General features: G+C 46.0%; 1 protein-coding gene across 5 annotated transcripts in view; it reads right to left on the bottom strand.

The window, feature by feature from the left end:
- LOC139536351 (glutamate receptor-interacting protein 2-like) overlaps positions 1-21687 on the bottom strand; it is a 351360-nt gene that overhangs the window by 233204 nt on the left and 96469 nt on the right. For 2 of the 5 annotated variants that reach the window (XM_071336821.1, XM_071336819.1), the window contains exon 1: positions 14784-15034. The exons of the other annotated variants lie outside the window; for them this stretch is intronic. In XM_071336821.1, coding sequence (XP_071192922.1) covers positions 14784-14826 — 43 coding nt within the window. In that variant the 5' untranslated portion in view covers positions 14827-15034. Of the gene's footprint in view, positions 1-14783; positions 15035-21687 lie in introns of those variants that run through there. 5 annotated transcript variants of the gene reach the window in all.

A 21687-nucleotide genomic window follows, 5' to 3' on the forward strand; every position in this document is an offset into this window, starting at 1 on the left:
CTAGCCTGGCAGAGTGTAACCAGCCCTAAAGAGGCAGGCCTAGCCTGGCAGAGTGTAACCAGCCCTAAAGAGGCAGGCCTAGCCTGGCAGAGTGTAACCAGCCCTAAAGAGGCAGGCCTAGCCTTGCAGAGTGTAACCAGCCCTAAAGAGACAGGCCTAGCCTTGCAGTGTAACCAGCCCTAAAGAGACAGGCCTAGCCTTGCAGAGTGTAACCAGCCCTAAAGAGACAGGCCTAGCCTGGCAGAGTGTAACCAGCCCTAAAGAGACAGGCCTAGTCTGGCAGAGTGTAACCAGCCCTAAAGAGGCAGGCCTAGCCTGGCAGAGTGTAACCAGCCCTAAAGAGACAGGCCTAGCCTGGCAGAGTGTAACCAGCCCTAAAGAGACAGGCCTAGCCTGGCAGAGTGTAACCAGCCCTAAAGAGACAGACCTAGCCTGGCAGAGTGTAACCAGCCCTAAAGAGGCAGACCTAGCCTGGCAGAGTGTAACCAGCCCTAAAGAGACAGGCCTAGCCTGGCAGAGTGTAACCAGCCCTAAAGAGACAGGCCTAGCCTGGCAGAGTGTAACCAGCCCTAAAGAGGCAGGCCTAGCCTGGCAGAGTGTAACCAGCCCTAAAGAGGCAGACCTAGCCTGGCAGAGTATAACCAGCCCTAAAGAGGCAGGCCTAGCCTGGCAGAGTGTAACCAGCCCTAAAGAGGCAGACCTAGCCTGGCAGAGTGTAACCAGCCCTAAAGAGGCAGGCCTAGCCTGGTAGTGTTCAACTACAGAAATGCATCATGGGGGACACAGAGACCTAAAACATATTCAGATGTCATTTAGGGACACAATGACACAGTTCCATGTAACACCAGCAGCACTTTAAAAAACACCATTAGCCTTCATTAGGAAGTCAATATAAACACATTAGGCAGATGACTCGAAGTACTTCCACTAAAACAGGCAGAGTAGTAAAGAGGAATAAAAACTTTTCAACCCAGACTTTGGGGTTGTTGCATAAATCAATGTGTCACTGTCAGCCTGTTTCTGAATTGCATCAACTATTACATTTTACTTGTAAAAACCAGTGGCATTATTTCTCTGAAGCGGATTCCTACTCCTGTCACGTTCATTGAAAGGATCGGACCAAGAGTTTAGAGTTTACATTCTTTAGTAGTGAAACTTACAACAAAACAACAAAGAATCTAACAAACGTACAGTATTGCAATGCACAAGGCAACAATACAAAAACAAGATCCCACAACACAAACGAGGAAAATGGCTACCTAAATATGATCCCTAATCAGAGACAATGATAAACAGCTGTCTCTGATTGGGAACCATAATAGACATACAGGCCAATATAGACATACAAAAACCCATAGACATACAAAAACCCCTAGACATACAAAAACCCCATGTCATACAAAAACCCCTAGACATACAAAAACCCCATGACATACAAAAACCCCCCGAACATACATAATCCCTAGACATACAAAAACCCCTAGACATACAAAAACCCCTAGACATACAAAAACCCCTAGACATACAAAAACCCCTAGACATACAAAAACCCCATGACATACAAAAACCCCCCGAACATACATAATCCCTAGACATACAAAAACCCCTAGACATACAAAAACCCCTAGACATACAAAAATTCTAGACATACAAAAACCCCTAGACATACAAAAACTCATAGACATACAAAACCCCCTAGACATACAAAAACCCCTAGACATACAAAAACTAGCGTACCCACCCTAGTCACACCCTGACCTAACCAAAATATATAGAAAAACAGAGATATCTAAGGTCAGGGCGTGACAACTCCAATATGTGATAGGTGATGTATGAATGCTCTTGGAACATGTTTTGGGAATATCCTGTGGTGTCCCAGTTCTGGTCACATTTTAGATTTCCTTTTCAAAAATGATGGGTTTCCCTGTGGCCAAAGATCCACTTTTTTTTGTTGTTTGAATGATGACTCTTCATTTTGTACTGCAACTGGTTCAGAAAAAATATAATTTATGTGAGGTTAACAGCAGCAGCAAAAAAAAGGTTATCCTTAGTGCTTGGATTACCCCCTACAATCCTCTCGTCTCAAACATGGTTATCATATTTTCAAGATATTGCTCGTATAGAGCGATCAGTTACAAAAAAAACTATAACTGTAAACTTTTATGTTACTAGGAAAATTATTGTAATTGGATTACAGATATAAAAAATTTAAAAAAACTAGATGATTACTTCTAGGATTACTTTTAATTAATTTCAGAAAGGATGTTTTGGCAAAAATATATTTATGACACCTTTCTGTTTTCTCAATGACATTCAAATCAGCATTGAACAAAGGCGGAAATGTAAGTTTGTTCCACCTGAGCGAGTCTGACCCAATGGTCTGACCACAAGCCAGAGGCCACTATGATGACACACCAAATGCGTTGTGGGACAAATGCGTTGATGGATTGCGGGACAAGAGCAGGAATAGGCTTTTTATAGGCTACAGTCCAAAGTTATGTCTTCCAATGGTACGAATGCTGTCGGCATTCAAATATTAAACATCCAATTTGAATAAACGCTTGGAGGTAATGATGACAGCAGTGGTGTAGTCTACGGCAATACGGATATTACATAGCGCATTGATGTGAATCACACCGCTGCTCTCTCATTTAGCTATTTGCACCTTAGGGATTGTGGTTGTTATGGATGGCTGTTCACAAATATAACGCTATATGTATATTTTAACCCAATAATGGTTGAATTCAGTAAGTATAAACTGCCTATCAATCATTGTTTTTGCAACCAGTGGACAACCAATGAAAAATGCGCTCTTGCAACAGCTGCATAGAGATAGTGTGGATCCCAGTCTCTATAGAATAAGAGTTTAAGGGAGTTCCTCCCTTCTAAACTCTTCCATAGTATTGTGCTCCACATCATTTAAAAGATCACGAGTGTTCTCATTCGAAAAATATGTCCATAGGCCTAACGGACTCATGCACAAACTCGCACACTTTCGATAACTGCAAATTATCAAGAGAGTAAAGTGTCACCAACAAAAAAAACGTAAAACAATAGGCCTATAGCAAATGCAGCATTAGGCATTCATTTTTCACATGCAAATAGCACTTTTCTGTAGTGCTCAAAGCATACCGTTTCATGAGAGCAGCGTTTCTTTTTCAACTCGAAGCAGTGAGCCCAGTCAGTCGTCCATGACAACAACATAAACAACAGAGTTGGCTAATAAGTCCTATGTTCAGGTAAAACTATTTGAGCAAATACTTGAAGTATTTGAAAGATTTCACAAAACGTTTGAAACCAGGTGTGATTACTATTTGCACTGTTTAAACTGGTCTCAGGACATTACATTTGACATTTTAGTCATTTAACAGATGCTCTTATCCAGTGATTGCATACATTTTCATAATTTTTCGTACCGGTCCCCCGTGGGAATCGAACCGACAACCCATGCAAGGCAAACCCCCTAAACACTAAACACTTCCTCTGTAGCAACAAGGACACCATGAAAGACTACACAATTCTTTATGTTACACTCGTTTTTTTTGTGTTCAGAGAGCTTTGAGTGTGGGTTCAAACTTACATAAGAAAAACATGAATAAAATGGAAAAAGCATAAATACTACACTCAGAATAATAAGGAGTGGCCTGAGGGTTGCCTTTCACCAACCAAACTCATCTCTCTGAGCGATGCAACAAGAAAGACAGCTTTATTAGCACAGCGAGAAGAACTCGGCCCTAAATCCCCAGACTCATCGTTCGCTTTCGTGACAAAAAAGGGGGGCACATTTAAATGTGACACAAATTGTAATAGTCACGATCCTGCCCAAGAGGGCAATGGTATCTGAGTAATGTCCAACAATTATAGTACAACGGAACATCAAATACACTCAATTTGTTATTACAATCAGAGCATATTAATCATGATGAACCTGACAAAGTACATTCATTGGTTGCTGTGCAAAACAAAATTAAAATGTCTGAGTAATGCTCAGTAATTACAGTACAAATAGAACTGGCACAGATTCTAAATAGACTGCATGGGTTTGATTACAATCACAGTGTATTATGTGTGTTCCAACTGACAAAATTCCAATTGGCAGGATTTTAAAACGTTTTTTTATTATTCATTTATTGGTGCATCAAAATACACTATATTTGTAGCTCACAGACATTCACACATACAACACATCTAATCCACAATTGTCTGCAGTGTGATGGTGGGATATATTACAAAAGTATCATGTGTCCTGTGACATTTTAACATACTGTATCTCTGACAACTAAATGTTCAGAGAGCAACTAAGTAAGTAGCTTTGGCTTGAGCAAGCCGGAACGGCTCATAGGAGCAGGAACCTATCTCCTGTTTCTGTAGCGTCATAGGAGCAGGAACCTATCTCCTGTTTCTGTAGCGTCATAGGAGCAGGAACCTATCTCCTGTTTCTGTAGCGTCATAGGAGCAGCAACCTATCTCCTGTTTCTGTAGCGTCATAGGAGCAGCAACCTATCTCCTGTTTCTGTAGCGTCATAGGAGCAGGAACCTATCTCCTGTTTCTGTAGCGTCATAGGAGCAGGAACCTATCTCCTGTTTCTGTAGCGTCATAGGAGCAGGAACCTATCTCCTGTTTCTGTAGCGTCATAGGAGCAGGAACCTATCTCCTGTTTCTGTAGCGTCATAGGAGCAGGAACCTATCTCCTGTTTCTGTAGCGTCATAGGAGCAGGAACCTATCTCCTGTTTCTGTAGCTTGATATTACAAGTACACCCCGTTGACAGGACGGTAGTTTATCGCAGGGCCTTATCCCCAGGGCCTTATCCCCAGGGCCTTATCCCCAGGGCCTTATCCCCAGGGCCTTATCCCCAGGGCCTTACCCCCAGGGCCTTACCCCCAGGGCCTTACCCCCAATCTATCTCCTTAATGCTGAGTGCCGAGCAGAGACGCATCAGGTCCAATTTTTACAGTCTTTGGTATTACGCAGCCGGTTGTTCAAACACCCAACCTTCCAATCTCCGGATTGGACACTCTAACCACAAGGCCCCTAAGGTGGCCAATCAGATTTCAGGTTGAGACTAACTAAAAACCACCTATCTAAACAGAACTGTCTGGTTTGCTCACACGGAGCACCCTGAAATAACACTCAATAAATGTTTAACCCACACTAGTGCCTTGGGGTTGACTTATAAAATCGCTCTTTTAAGTCAGGTCTGACAGGTCGTCTCTGAATAGTTTGATAATTTTGACCAATACACATCGACAGCAAGACTCATCAATCTTACCGGAGAAAGCATCATAGAAAGCACAATAGCGCACCTCTGTCTTAGTATGTGTAGCCCATGTATCTGGTGCTGTCTGGCCAAAAAGAGTATGACATGTATTATTTTTGGCCAGACAGCATCAGATAAGTGGACTACAGATACTAAGGCAGAGGAGAACAGTTTGCCTCTCTCGGATGCTTTCTCTGGTGAAACAGATTCAGCCTTTTATGAATTTAAGGAAAATTATGAAACAAGGATAGACACGAATGAGAAATCATTTTATACGTTTGTTTATTTTTTGAATTGTATTTTTGGGGGGAGAGAAGACAGGCTTCCCTTGGCAACCATGAATACCAACCACTTTGTAGACTGAATGTCATTACAGTTGTAAAGTTTGTAATAGATAGTCCCTTTCCATTCAAATGGCGGGTGCACAGTGCACTGTTCGGATGCTGGACTTATTCCGGAGCAGACAAACGTGAGCAGATAATCCTGTTTAACCTACTTTCTGAAGTGAGATGAGACGATCAGATGAAAACATCATGACTGGTTGTACTCATGACACCTTATAAGGTAATACATGTTTATAGTTAAATGACATGTCTTTACTATTAAAACCCCGTTACACACAGGAGGTCTGGATGGAAAAAATAGAGACCACCCCAAATGAATGGCACTTTCAAGTGAACTTACTGCTGTATGCTAATACCCTTATATACAATCCTGACCTTGAACGCAAACACTTTAACAAGATTTTTTAGAATTGATATATGATTGACCTGAACAGGGAAATGTACCAAACCTAAGCTGAAGCATTTAATGCGTTGCACCATCATAATTATATTGAAAGAAATCCACCTTGTATCAATTTAAGGTTCAACATGGCATTGAGGAGTACAGCACATCAGTCACTGGCTTTATCAATAAGTGCATCGAGGACGTCGTCCCCACAGTGACTGTACGTATATACCCCAACCAGAAGCCATGGATTACAGGCAACATTTGTACTGAGTTAAAGGGTAGAGCTGCCACTTTCAAGGAGCAGGACTCTAACCCGGAAGCTTATAAGAAATCCCACTCTGCCCTCAGACGAACCATCAAACAGGCAAAGCGTCAATACAGGACTAAGCCTGAATCGTACTACACCGGCTCCGACGCTCGTCGGATGTGGCAGGGCTTGCAAACTATTACAGACTACAAAGGGAAGCACAACCGAGAGCTGCCCAGTGACACGAGCCTACCAGAAGTGTCACTGGGCAAGTAACACTGAAACATGCATGAGAGCATCAGCTGTTTTGGATGACTGTGTGATCACGCTCTCTGCAGCCGATGTGAGTAAGACTTTTATACAGGTCAACATTCACAAGGCCGCTGGGCCAGACGGATTACCAGGACGTGTACTCCGAGCATGCGCTGACCAACTGGAAAGTGTCTTCACTGACATTTTCAACCTCTCCCTGTGTGAGTCTGTAATACCACCATGATTCAAGCAGACCGCCATAGTCCCTGTGCACAATAATACTAAGGTAACCTGCCTATATGACTACCGAACCGTAGCACTCACATCTGTAGCCATTAAGTGCTTTGAAAGGCTGCTCATGGCTCACATCAACACCATTATTCCAGAGACACTAGACCCACTTCAATTTGCATACCGCACCAACAGATCGACAGATGATGCAATCTCTATTGCACTCCACGTGGCCCTTTCCCATCTGGACAAAAGGAACACCTATGTGAGAACGCTATTCATTGACTACAGCTCAGCGTTCAACACCATAGTGCCCTCAAAGCTCATAACTAAGCTAAGGACCCTGGGACTACACATCTCCCACTGCAACTGGATCCTAGACTTCCTGACGGGCCGCCCCCCATCTGGTAAGGGTAGATAACAACACATCCGCCACACTGATCCTCAACACAGGGGCCTCTCAGGGGTGCGTGCTCAGCCCCCTCCTGTACTCCCTGATCACTCATGACTGCACAGCCAGGCACAACTCCAACACCATCATTAAGTTTGCTGATGACACAACAGTGGTAGGCCTGATCACTGACAACAATGTGATAGCCTAAGGGAGGAGGTCAGAGACCTGACTGTGTGATGCAAGGACAACAAAGGAGATGATTGTAAACTACAGGAAAAGGAGGACCAAGCACGCCCCCATTCTCATCGACGGGGCTGTAGTGAAGCAGGTTGAGAGCTTCAAGTTCCTTGGCGTCCACATCACCAACAAACTATCATGGTCCAAACACACCAAGACAGTCGTGAAGAGGACACGACAAAACCTATTCTCCCTCAGGAGACTGAAAAGATTTGGCATGGGTCCTCAGATCCTCAAAAGGTTCTACAGCTGCACCATCGAGAGCATCCTGACTGGTTGCATCACTGCCTGGTATGTCAACTGCTCGACTTCCGACCGCAAGGCACTACAGAGGGTAATGCGTACGGCCCAGTACATCACCAGGGCCAAGCTTCCTGCCATCCAGGACCTCTATACCAGGCGGTGTCAGAGGAAGGTCCTAAAAATTGTCAAAGACTCCAGCCACACTAGTCATAGACTGTTCTCTCTGCTACCACACAGTAAGCAGTACCGGAGCACCAAGTCTAGGTCCACGAGGCTTCTAAACAGCTTCTATCCCCAAGCCATAAGATGCCTGAACAGCTAATTAAATGGCTACCCAGACTATCCCCCCACCACACGCTGCTGCTACTCTCTGTTATTATCTATACATAGCCACTTTAATAACCTTACCTAAATGTACATAATTACCTCAACTACCTCCACACCGGTGCCCCTGCACATTGACACATTGACTCTGTAACAGTACCCCCTGTACATAGCACCGCTATTGTTATTTACTGCTGCTCTTTTAAAATGTGTGTATATATACAGTATATATATATATTGGTATTTGGTTAAAACTGCATTATCGGTTAAGGGCTTGTAAGTAAGCATTTCACTGTAAGGTCTAGACCTGCTGTAGGTGCCATATTGCTATTATAAACTGTTTACCAAACGTAATTAGAGCAGTCAAACTAAATGTTTTGTCATACCCGTGGTATACGGTCTGATATACACCGCTCCCACTGGGTCACTGTCTTTTCCCAGGAGCTACACCGCTCCCACTGGGTCACTGTCTTTTCCCAGGAGCTACACCGCCCCTACTGGGTCACTGTCTTTTCCCAGGAGCTACACTGATCCCACTGGTCCCTGTCTTTTCCCAGGAGCTACACTGATCCCACTGGTCCCTGTCTTTTCCCAGGAGCTACACTGATCCCACTGGTCCGTCTTTTCCCAGGAGCTACACTGATCCCACTGGTCCCTGTCTTTTCCCAGGAGCTACACTGCTCCCATTGGTCCCTGTCTTTTCCCAGGAGCTACACTGATCCCACTGGGATCCTGTCTTTCCCCAGGAGCTACACTGATCCCACTGGTCCCTGTCTTTTCCCAGGAGCTACACTGCTCCCACTGGTCCCTGTCTTTTCCCAGGAGCTACACTGATCCCACTGGTCCGTCTTTTCCCAGGAGCTACACTGATCCCACTGGTCCCTGTCTTTTCCCAGGAGCTACACCGCCCCTACTGGGTCACTGTCTTTTCCCAGGAGCTACACTGATCCCACTGGTCCCTGTCTTTTCCCAGGAGCTACACTGATCCCATTGGTCCCTGTCTTTTCCCAGGAGCTACACTGATCCCACTGGTCCCTGTCTTTTCCCAGGAGCTACACTGTCCCACTGGTCCCTGTCTTTTCCCAGGAGCTACACTGATCCCACTGGTCCCTGTCTTTTCCCAGGAGCTACACTGATCCCACTGGGCCGTCTTTTCCCAGGAGCTACACTGATCCCACTGGTCCCTGTCTTTTCCCAGGAGCTACACCGCTCCCACTGAGTCACTGTCTTTTCCCAGGAGCTACACTGATCCCACTGGGTCCCTGTCTTTTCCCAGGAGCTACACCGCTCCCACTGGTCCGTCTTTTCCCAGGAGCTACACTGATCCCACTGGTCCCTGTCTTTTCCCAGGAGCTACACTGATCCCACTGGGTTCCTGTCTTTTCCCAGGAGCTACACTGATCCCATTGGTCCCTGTCTTTTCCCAGGAGCTACACTGATCCCACTGGGCCGTCTTTTCCCAGGAGCTACACTGATCCCACTGGTCCCTGTCTTTTCCCAGGAGCTACACCGCTCCCACTGAGTCACTGTCTTTTCCCAGGAGCTACACCGCTCCCACTGGGTCCCTGTCTTTTCCCAGGAGCTACACCGCTCCCACTGGTCCGTCTTTTCCCAGGAGCTACACTGATCCCACTGGTCCCTGTCTTTTCCCAGGAGCTACACTGATCCCACTGGGTTCCTGTCTTTTCCCAGGAGCTACACTGATCCCATTGGTCCCTGTCTTTTCCCAGGAGCTACACCGCTCCCACTGAGTCACTGTCTTTTCCCAGGAGCTACACCGCTCCCACTGGGTCCCTGTCTTTTCCCAGAAGCTACACCGCTCCCACTGGTCCGTCTTTTCCCAGGAGCTACACTGATCCCACTGGTCCCTGTCTTTTCCCAGGAGCTACACTGATCCCACTGGGTTCCTGTCTTTTCCCAGGAGCTACACTGATCCCATTGGTCCCTGTCTTTTCCCAGGAGCTACACTGATCCTACTGGGTCCCTGTCTTTTCCCAGGAGCTACACTGATCCCACTGGTCCCTGTCTTTTCCCAGGAGCTACACTGATCCCACTGGGTTCCTGTCTTTTCCCAGGAGCTACACTGATCCCACTGGGTTCCTGTCTTTTCCCAGGAGCTACACTGATCCCACTGGTCCCTGTCTTTTCCCAGGAGCTACACCGCCCCTACTGGGTCACTGTCTTTTCCCAGGAGCTACACCGCTCCCACTGGTCCCTGTCTTTTCCCAGGAGCTACACCGCCCCTACTGGGTCACTGTCTTTTCCCAGGAGCTACACCGCTCCCATTGGTCCCTGTCTTTTCCCAGGAGCTACACTGCTCCCATTGGTCCCTGTCTTTTCCCAGGAGCTACACTGCTCCCATTGGTCCCTGTCTTTTCCCAGGAGCTACACTGCTCCCATTGGTCCCTGTCTTTTCCCAGGAGCTACACTGCTCCCATTGGTCCCTGTCTTTTCCCAGGAGCTACACTGCTCCCATTGGTCCCTGTCTTTTCCCAGGAGCTACACTGCTCCCACTGGTCCCTGTCTTTTCCCAGGAGCTACACTGATCCCACTGGTCCCTGTTTTTTCCCAGGAGCTACACTGCTCCCATTGGTCCCTGTCTTTTCCCAGGAGCTACACCGCTCCCACATGTGACCAATTAAATTTGATTTGATTTGATTAAATCAACCAACAGAGGAATCAATTTGAATCATGTCTGTCCTCATTACTGTGTCTCATTATGCATTCTAACATATCATCCCTAATAACACCCTTTCTCCCTACATAGTGCACTACTTTTTAACAGGACCCATAGGGCTCTGGTCAAAAGTAGTGCACTATATAGGGAATAGGGTGCCAGTTGTGACACAAAGTAAGACTTGAAGATATTTGCGTGACCAAACCAATGCCTGCTGATTCAGAAATTCTGAATAGTTCAGAAATTCATTTCAAGCAAAATTAATGAACACAGAAGTTAATATCCTAAACTTAAAATATTCCAGTTCAACTCAATCATTTAATTTATTTATATACATGTATAAACCCAGTCTAATAAAACTAGTTCCAGTGCCTGCTGGATCGTAACCTACCAACAGGTGGCAGATTGCACCCGTATATTTAACTAAATCTCAGGGAAGGCAGAGCACAACTTCAAAGCCTCTATCAGTTCCACTGTATTCATAAATAAATTACACACGAAACCAGGAAGGAAATAGAGAAAAATCCACAATGTTTAAGCAAATATTATCGATATTATTATATTAAATATTAAAGCAAACAAAGTATATTCAGTTAACTGAATCATTGATTAATTTATTTGGACGCTTGTGAACTAGTGTGTTGTATTGTAATGAAACTTAATATGTCAACGCAGTACTACATTTGACATGTTGATTAGGGTACAGAATGGCCACAATCCCCTTAAACATGATCCGATTTTTCTTTATTCTGATGACTGAATGTGATACTGTATACCCCATCAACATTCCTCCTATAGGTCAGTGGTTCCCAACTCCAGTCCTCCCAACAGTTTCCCAACTCCAGTCATCCAGTACCCCAACAGTGTTTCCCAACTCCAGTCCTCCAGTACCCTCAACAGTGGTTCCCAACTCCAGTCCTCCAGTACCCCCAACAGTGTTTCCCAACTCCAGTCCTCCAGTACCCCAACAGTGGTTCCCAACTCCAGTCCTCCAGTACCCCCAATAGTGTTTCCCAACTCCAGTCCTCCAGTACCCCAACAGTGGTTCCCAACTCCAGTCCTCCAGTACCCCAACAGTGTTTCCCAACTCCAGTCCTCCAGTACCCCCAACAGTGGTTCCCAACTCCAGTCCTCCAGTACCCCAACAGTGGTTCCCAACTCCAGTCCTCCAGTACCCCAACAGTGGTTCCCAACTCCAGTCCTCCAGTACCCCAACAGTGGTTCCCAACTCCAGTCCTCCAGTACCCCAACAGTGTTTCCCAACTTCAGTCATCCAGTACCCCAACAGTGGTTCCCAACTCCAGTCCTCCAGTACCCCAACAGTGGTTCCCAACTCCAGTCCTCCAGTACCCCCAACAGTGTTTCCCAACTTCAGTCCTCCAGTCCCCCAACAGTGGTTCCCAACTCCAGTCCTCCAGTACCCCCAACAGTGTTTCCCAACTCCAGTCCTCCAGTACCCCAACAGTGGTTCCCAACTCCAGTACCCCCAACAGTGGTTCCCAACTCCAGTCCTCCAGTACCCCAACAGTGGTTCCCAACTCCAGTCCTCCAGTACCCCAACACTGGTTCCCAACTCCAGTCCTCCAGTACCCCAACACTGGTTCCCAACTCCAGTCCTCCAGTCCCCCCAACAGTGTTTCCCAACTCCAGTCCTCCAGTCCCCCCAACAGTGTTTCCCAACTCCAGTCCTCCAGTCCCCCCAACAGTGGTTTCCAACTCCAGTCCTCCAGTACCCCAACAGTGTTTCCCAACTCCAGTCCTCCAGTACCCCAACAGTGGTTTCCAACTCCAGTCCTCCAGTACCCCCAACAGTGGTTCCCAACTCCAGTCTTCCAGTACCCCCAACAGTGGTTCCCAACTTCAGTCCTCCAGTACCCCCAACAGTCTTTCCCAACTCCAGACCTCCAGTACCCCCAACACTGGTTCCCAACTCCAGTCCTCCAGTCCTCCCAACAGTGGTTCCCAACTCCATTCCTCCCAACAGTGGTTCCCAACTCCAGTCCTCCAGTACCCCAACAGTGGTTCCCAACTCCAGTCCTCCAGTACCCCCAACAGTGGTTCCCAACTCCAGTCCTCCAGTACCCCCAACAGTGGTTCCCAACTCCAGTCCTCCAGTACCCCAACAGTGGTTCCCAACTCCAGTCCTCCAGTCCTCCCAACAGTGGTTCCCAACTCCATTCCTCCCAACAGTGGTTCCCAACTCCAGTCCTCCAGTACCCCAACAGTGGTTCCCAACTCCAGTCCTCCAGTACCCCCAACAGTGGTTCCCAACTCCAGTCCTCCCAACAGTGGTTCCCAACTCCAGTCCTCCAGTACCCCAACAGTGGTTCCCAACTCCAGTCCTCCAGTACCCCAACAGTGGTTCCCAACTCCAGTCCTCCAGTACCCCAACAGTGGTTCCCAACTCCAGTCCTCCAGTACCCCCAACAGTGGTTCCCAACTCCAGTCCTCCATTCCTCCCAACAGTGGTTCCCAACTCCAGTCCTCCAGTACCCCAACAGTGGTTCCCAACTCCAGTCCTCCAGTACCCCCAACAGTGGTTCCCAACTCCAGTCCTCCAGTACCCCAACAGTGGTTCCCAACTCCAGTCCTCCCAACAGTGGTTCCCAACTCCAGTCCTCCAGTACCCCAACAGTGGTTCCCAACTCCAGTCCTCCAGTACCCCCAACAGTGGTTCCCAACTCCAGTCCTCCAGTCCTCCCAACAGTGGTTCCCAACTCCAGTCCTCCAGTACCCCAACAGTGGTTCCCAACTCCAGTCCTCCAGTACCCCCAACAGTGGTTCCCAACTCCAGTCCTCCAGTACCCCAACAGTGGTTCCCAACTCCAGTCCTCCAGTACCCCCAACAGTGGTTCCCAACTCCAGTCCTCCAGTACCCCCAACAGTGGTTCCCAACTCCAGTCTTCCAGTACCCCAACAGTGGTTCCCAACTCCAGTACCCCCAACAGTGTTTTCCAACTCCAGTCCTCCAGTACCCCAACAGTGGTTCCCAACTCCAGTCCTCCAGTACCCCCAACAGTGGTTCCCAACTCCAGACCTCCAGTACCCCCAACACTGGTTCCCAACTCCAGTCCTCCAGTCCTCCCAACAGTGGTTCCCAACTCCATTCCTCCCAACAGTGGTTCCCAACTCCAGTCCTCCAGTACCCCCAACAGTGGTTCCCAACTCCAGTCCTCCAGTACCCCAACAGTGGTTCCCAACTCCAGTCCTCCAGTCCTCCCAACAGTGGTTCCCAACTCCAGTCCTCCCAACAGTGGTTCCCAACTCCAGTCCTCCAGTACCCCAAAAGTGGTTCCCAACTCCAGTCCTCCAGTACCCCCAACAGTGGTTCCCAACTCCAGTCCTCCAGTACCCCAACAGTGGTTCCCAACTCCAGTCCTCCAGTCCTCCCAACAGTGGTTCCCAACTCCAGTCCTCCCAACAGTGGTTCCCAACTCCAGTCCTCCAGTACCCCAAAAGTGGTTCCCAACTCCAGTCCTCCAGTACCCCCAACAGTGTTTCCCAACTCCAGTCCTCCAGTACCCCCAACAGTGGTTCCCAACTCCAGTCCTCCAGTACCCCAACAGTGGTTCCCAACTCCAGTCCTCCAGTACCCCCAACAGTGGTACCCAACTCCAGTCCTCCCAACAGTGGTTCCCAACTCCAGTCCTCCAGTACCCCCAACAGTGCACATTATTTAGCGTAGCCCTCGACAAGCACACATGATTCAACTTGTTAACAAATAATCAAGCTCTCGTTAAGTTGAATCAAGTGCGTTCGTCTGTGGCTACAGCATAAATGTGTGCTGTTGGGGGTACTGGAGGACCGGAGTTGGGAAACATGTTTTAGGTCATTATCTGCAGCTGGGTAACCATAATGAGAGTCAAAACCACTTATTAGAAAATCACATGAACGATGGTTTTCCTGTTGTTAGGTGGAAGCATGCTGACAGTATTCGTATCACCTCTCCAAAGAGGTGGGTCTCTGTTCCCTGAGCATTTAAGGGTTTGCGACTATTTTAATTTGGATGTGTATAGCAGCCAAAATGATCACGATAAAATAAGTCCATTTTAAGTAATAGACCTGTCAAATTGCCCGAAAGAAAGATAACTACCGAGGCGATATGGCACGGTGACATGTGAGTTTGAAGTTACTATGCAATTATGTGATCGTCTCATGCTCAAATATACTTGGAAAATACTACTACCTTTATGTATTCTTCTTCTTAAGATGGCTTGAAGAAAGAGCATTTTCCCCTCTTAATATATCCCCGTTACAGATGATGGAGAAAAAGAATCAGAGGAAAATATGTAGGTAACGCGCTTCTCTCTCTCTCTCTCTTTCTCTCACTCTCTCTCTCTTTCTCTCACTCTCTCTCTCTCTCTTTCTCTCTCTCTCTCTCTCTCTCTTTCTTACTCTCTCTCTCTCTTTCTTCCTCTCTCTCTCTCTCTCTTTCTTTCTCTCTCTCTCTCTCTCTCTCTCTCTCTCTCTCTCTCTCTCTCTCTCTCTCTCTCTCTCTCTCTCTCTCTCTCTCTCTCTCTCTCTCTCTCTCTCTCTCTCTCTCTCTTTCTCTTAACCCATCTGTACTCCTCGCTATGCCCCCTCAATGCACGCTCACTAGTATTGTCGATTTAAATAATGATCATCGGTAAAAATTGTGTGTCATTATGATCGATCAATAGCCTATCACTATGTATTATTTCAACCACGTTATTTAAAGAACAATATAGTTGTTCGGTGGTAATGAAGGATTTTCGTCATTAATAACTTCATATTAAGCTTAAAGTGTCTCTCTTTATCCCTCTCTATCTCCCTCTCACTCTCACACACGCACTCTCTCTGCATCTCTCTTGACATCGCTCTCTCACTCTCTATCTCTCTCAAACATGCACTTCCTCTCTCACACACGCTCTCTCTCTGCATCTCTCTTGACATCTCTGCTTCTCCATGCATCTCTCTCTCTCTTTCTCTCTGATTAAAACATGGTAAATTGTATGCTGCTCAAAGCCTTCGGGACTTTTGATGGCCTAGTTATTTCCTCCTCTCCTTATTTCAGGGTGTAACTTCTCCTTCTCCTTATTTCAGAGTGTAACTTCTCCTTCTCTCCTTATTTCAGAGTGTAACTTCTCCTTCTCTCCTTATTTCAGAGTGTAACTTCTCTCCCTCTCCTTATTTCAGGGTGTAACTTCTCCTTCTCCTTATTTCAGAGTGTAACTTCTCCTTCTATCCTTATTTCAGGGTGTAACTTCTCCTTCTCTCCTTATTTCAGGGTGTAACTTCTCCTTCTCTCCTTATTTCAGGGTGTAACTTCTCCTCCTTCTCCTTATTTCAGAGTGTAACTTCTCCTTCTCTCCTTATTTCACGGTGTAACTTCTCCTTCTCTCCTTATTTCAGGGTGTAACTTCTCCTTCTCTCCTTATTTCAGGGTGTAACTTCTCCTTCTCTCCTTATTTCAGGGTGTAACTTCACCTTCTCTCCTTATTTCAGGGTGTAACTTCACCTTCTCTCCTTATTTCAGAGTGTAACTTCTCCTCCTCTCCTTATTTCAGAGTGTAACTTCTCCTTCTCTCCTTATTTCACGGTGTAACTTCTCCTCCTCTCCTTATTTCAGGGTGTAACTTCTCTCCCTCTCCTTATTTCAGGGTGTAACTTCTCTCCCTCTCCTTATTTCAGGGTGTAACTTCTCCTTCTCTCCTTATTTCAGAGTGTAACTTCTCTCCCTCTCCTTATTTCAGGGTGTAACTTCTCTCCCTCTCCTTATTTCAGGGTGTAACTTCTCCTTCTCTCCTTATTTCAGGGTGTAACTTCTCCTTCTCTCCTTATTTCAGGGTGTAACTTCTCCTTCTCTCCTTATTTCAGGGTGTAACTTCTCCTCCTCTCCTTATTTCAGAGTGTAACTTCTCCTCCTCTCCTTATTTCAGGGTGTAACTTCTCCTTTTCTCCTTATTTCAGGGTGTAACTTCTCCTTCTCTCCTTATTTCAGGGTGTAACTTCTCCTTCTCTCCTTATTTCAGGGTGTAACTTCTCCTTCTCTCCTTATTTCAGAGTGTAACTTCTCCTTCTCTCCTTATTTCAGGGTGTAACTTCTCCTTCTCTCCTTATTTCAGGGTGTAACTTCTCCTTTTCTCCTTATTTCAGGGTGTAACTTCTCTCCTTATTTCAGGGTGTAACTTCTCCTCCTCTCCTTATTTCAGGGTGTAACTTCTCCTTCTCTCCATAATTCAGGGTGTAACCTCTCCTTCTCTCCTTATTTCAGGGTGTAACTTCTCCTCCTCTCCTTATTTCAGGGTGTAACTTTTCTCCCTCTCCTTATTTCAGGGTGTAACTTCTTTCCCTCTCCTTATTTCAGGGTGTAACTTCTCTCCCTCTCCTTATTTCAGGGTGTAACTTCTCCTTCTCTCCTTATTTCAGGGTGTAACTTCTCTCCCTCTCCCTATTTCAGGGTGTAACTTCTCCTCCTCTCCTAATTTCAGGGTGTAACTTCTCCTCTCCTTATTTTAAATGACCTAAACACCCTGGCCTGTTACAAATAAATTACTTAAACACCCTGGTCTGTTACAAATAAACTACCTAAACACCCTGGCCTGTCACAAATAAATTACCTTCAGGTTACATAGTGTACAGCACCCTGTTCTGTCAGATTACATAGTGTACAGCACCCTGTCCTGTCAGGTTACATACTGTACAGCACCCTGTCCTGTCAGGTTACATACTGTACAGCACCCTGTCCTGTCAGGTTACATACTGTACAGCACCCTGTCCTGTCACAAATTAATTAAGTTTGACCCTTGGAAGCACTAACAGTGAGCATCATCATTGTTCTTATTTCATCATTATTTTTGCTCTACACCTGAGGAAGAACAGGAAGACATCACTTACACCTGAGGAAGAACAGGAAGACATCACTTACACCTGAGGAAGAACAGGAAGACATCACTTACACCTGAAGAACAACAGGAAGACATCACTTACACCTGTGGTACAGCAACTATAGTGGATAATAAGGAATATTATTTATTTCCACTTCAAAGTTATTTTAAACATACAAATGGATGCATCTCTTGAAGTCATTCTGCTTACTGCTGTGCTGTATTAAGATCATCAGGAGGCATGATGAGATGAGACTGGTGGTAGAAATCTGTACCTATTCCTGGTAGATACCCCCCTCCCCCCCCCCACACCACACACACACACACACACCCCTCCTAGTACATATTCCTAGCAGATCTACACCCTCCTGATTAGATGTGTGTTATAATGAGGCCTAGCAGCAAGCGACACAGAAGATGAAAGAGTTTTATTCCCTCTCTCATCTCCTCCCACCTCCTCTTTCTAAGACTCACATTCAAGTGACACTGGGCCCCAAAGACATGCTGCAGGACCTGGGTGACACTGCTGTCAGCCGGTCCCAATTCACACCCTTAACCTTGATCTTAACACTTTAATGTTTATTTTATTTATTTATTTAATATGTTTTTAAACACTTTTTCTACACAATTTCGTGGTATCCAATTGCTAGTTACAGTCTTGTCTCATCGCTGAAACTCCCGTACGGACTCAGGAGAGGCGAAGGTCGAGAGCCGTGCGTCCTCCGAAACACAACCCAACCAAGCCGCGCTGCTTCTTGACACAATGCCCACTTAACCCGGAAGTCAGCCGCACCAATGTGTCGGAGGAAAACACCGTACACCTGGCGACAGTGTCAGCGTGCACTGCGCCCGGCCTGCCACGGGAGTCGCTAGTGCGCGATGGGACAAGGACATCCCTGCCTGCCAAACCCTCCCCTAACACAGAAGACGCTGGGCCAATTGTGTGCCACCCCATGGTCTCCCGGTCGCAGCCCGGTTACAGAGCCGGGACTCAAACCCAGAATCTCTAGTGGCACAGCTTAGACCACCCCATTCATGTTTACCCCTTCCCCCATTCATGTTTACCCCTTCCCCCATTCATGTTTACCCCTTCCCCCATTCATGTTTACCACTTCCCCCATTCATGTTTACCCCTTCCCCCATTCATGTTTACCCCTTCCCCCATTCATGTTTACCCCTTCCCCCATTCATGTTTACCCCTTCCCCCATTCATGTTTACCCCTTCCCCCATTCATGTTTACCACTTCCCCCATTCATGTTTACCACTTCCCCCATTCATGTTTACCCCTTCCCCCATTCATGTTTACCCCTTCCCCCATTCATGTTTACCCCTTCCCCATTCATGTTTACCCCTTCCCCCATTCATGTTTACCCCTTCCCCCATTCATGTTTACCCCTTCCCCCATTCATGTTTACCACTTCCCCCATTCATGTTTACCACTTCCCCCATTCATGTTTACCACTTCCCCCATTCATGTTTACCACTTCCCCCATTCATGTTTACCCCTTCCCCCATTCATGTTTACCCCTTCCCCCATTCATGTTTACCACTTCCCCCATTCATGTTTACCACTTCCCCCATTCATGTTTACCCCTTCCCCCATTCATGTTTACCCCTTCCCCCATTCATGTTTACCCCTTCCCCCATTCATGTTTACCCCTTCCCCCATTCATGTTTACCACTTCCCCCATTCATGTTTACCACTTCCCCCATTCATGTTTACCCCTTCCCCCATTCATGTTTACCCCTTCCCCCATTCATGTTTACCCCTTCCCCCATTCATGTTTACCCCTTCCCCCATTCATGTTTACCCCTTCCCCCATTCATGTTTACCCCTTCCCCCATTCATGTTTACCCCTTCCCCCATTCATGTTTACCCCTTCCCCCATTCATGTTTACCCCTTCCCCCATTCATGTTTACCCCTTCCCCCATTCATGTTTACCCCTTCCCCCATTCATGTTTACCCCTTCCCCCATTCATGTTTACCCCTTCGCCCAGAGAGTCAGACCACACCAAAATCCAGGATCTGAACTGGTGTCCTTTTGAGGTTTGCCGATGTGAAGGGTCTGGACACGGTAGGTATAAGCAGTGTCACGGCTGTGGTTCCACCATTTGCTTCCACTTTTACAGATCTAGGGCTTGCATCCCAAATGACCTCCTATTCCCTCTATAGTGCACTCCTTTTTAGCCCATAAGAATAGGGTGCCATTTGGGACTCAGCTTTAGTCGTAGAGATAGAAGAATAAATAAGACAAGTAAATATGTTTCTGTTGTTTTCCCTTTAAAACACATGAACTTCATATCAACTATCCTCCAAGGCTAATAGTCAAGGTCAAGTAATCCATTGTATTACAGCAGCTGAGTGGATTCTCAATCTTCTCTACGATAACCTTATAACTGAGAATGTTGTCTCGGAGCCACAGATGAATAGATTGAAGCTGTTCATCATTCGTTGTGGCTGGTATTATTTCATTTTTATAAATGCTAGCATCTTATTTCCCTAGCTAGACAGCACATTAAATGAGTACAACACACACGCACGCACGCACGCGCAGACACACACGCGCACACGCACACGCACACGCACACAAATTAAATGAGTATAGCACAGTCATTAATTAACTGTCCATGCATGCGTAATTCACTAGCATATTATCTCTGGTGTACAAAAGCTCTCAAAAGTTTTGTTCACACTACAGGCCTTAATGCTCAAATCAGTTTAGTTTTTCAAATCTGTTACGGAATATTGACTGCTCAAACAGCAAGTTACATGTGACCAAATCAGATTTGTGTGTTCAGACAGTAGTCATTTGCTGACATGGTTACGCTAGTTGTCATAGTAATGACGCTTGCGTGTGCAGCGGTGTAGGCTGATTGATGGTGGTGTTTATGCTTCCTTTCACTCAGACGTTATGTAGCAGGCGAAGGTGACAACAACTCCTGCCATAGACATTTCCCAGTTGCTTTGAATGTTCAAAATCCTAACAAGTCCTTTTTGACTACTAGCCACAGTAGTCATCGAGCTAAAGCTAGCTAGCTGTTTAGCTAGCCACAGTTTTCATCTAGCTAAAGCTGGCTAGCTGTTTAGCTAGCCACAGTAGTCATCTTGCTAAAGCTAGCTAGCTGTTTAGTTTTCTACCACTTAGTTTGTAAACAATTAAAAGGTGCACTATGCAGAAATCCCTCCGGCATTTCCTGGTTGCTAAATTTCAGTTCATGTGACCAAATAAGCAAGTATAGTGTAGAGAATCAGTGTCATCATCTACACCGCTATGAAACATATTTTACATAACCAAATAAATTGTATTTTCAGCTGTTTGAAGCTCGTGTACAAAAGCAAGAGCAAAAGATGCAAAAAATAAATGTTTATTTATTTTATTTAACTTGGCAAGTCAGTTAAGAACAAATTCTTATTTACAATGACAGCCTACACCAGACAAACCCAGACGACACTTGGCCAATTGTCCCTATAGGACTCCCAATCACGGCCGGATATGATACAAACTGGATTCAAACCAAGGACTGTAGTGACGCCTCTTGCACTGAGATGCAGTACCTTAGACTGCTGCGCCACTTGGAAGCCCTGAACTTAAGAACAGGAAGCATAGAAATAGTGTACATAGAACAGATCCACCGTTTCTAGACTTGCTTTCAATGAGAATGACAGATCTATAACTCATATGTCCATATGAATTTGGTCAGGTCGCCCAAAAAGTTACATAATACAGCTTTAACAAGCTAGTTATCTACCACATGTTCTTGTCGAACTGTCAACAGAGTAGCTAGCAAGCAACAATGCCAAATAACAGTCTTAAAACCACTTGAGGGCAAATAAAACAGATTTGTCTGTTTAGACACAAGATCGCATGGCCAGGAATCAGATTTGTATCTGATTTCAAACCATCTTTGTAGTTGGTTTGAATTTTTGGCTTGATATATCTGATTCCATGTGCTTATTTTTGCTGTTCTTACTGCAGGGAAAATAACAGATTCTAATCTGATATACAACAAAATATATATATGAGTCACTTCAAACTGCCAAACGTGAACAAGGCTGAAGTAGAGCAGCGTACTACTGCTGAGGAACTTGATCAACCTAGTTGATTTGACCTGTTGACTCTCTCCCAATGCCACACACCTGGATAATTATCAGGACTGCCCTGATAGGCTAATTCACAGCTTTGGTTTGTATTTAAATCCCATCTGTTTCTTTCCAGTTGTGTGCGTCCAAGTTTTGTGC

This window comes from Salvelinus alpinus, chromosome 12 (assembly GCF_045679555.1).
Source record: "Salvelinus alpinus chromosome 12, SLU_Salpinus.1, whole genome shotgun sequence".
In the NCBI taxonomy this organism is placed as follows: Eukaryota; Metazoa; Chordata; class Actinopteri; order Salmoniformes; family Salmonidae; genus Salvelinus; species Salvelinus alpinus.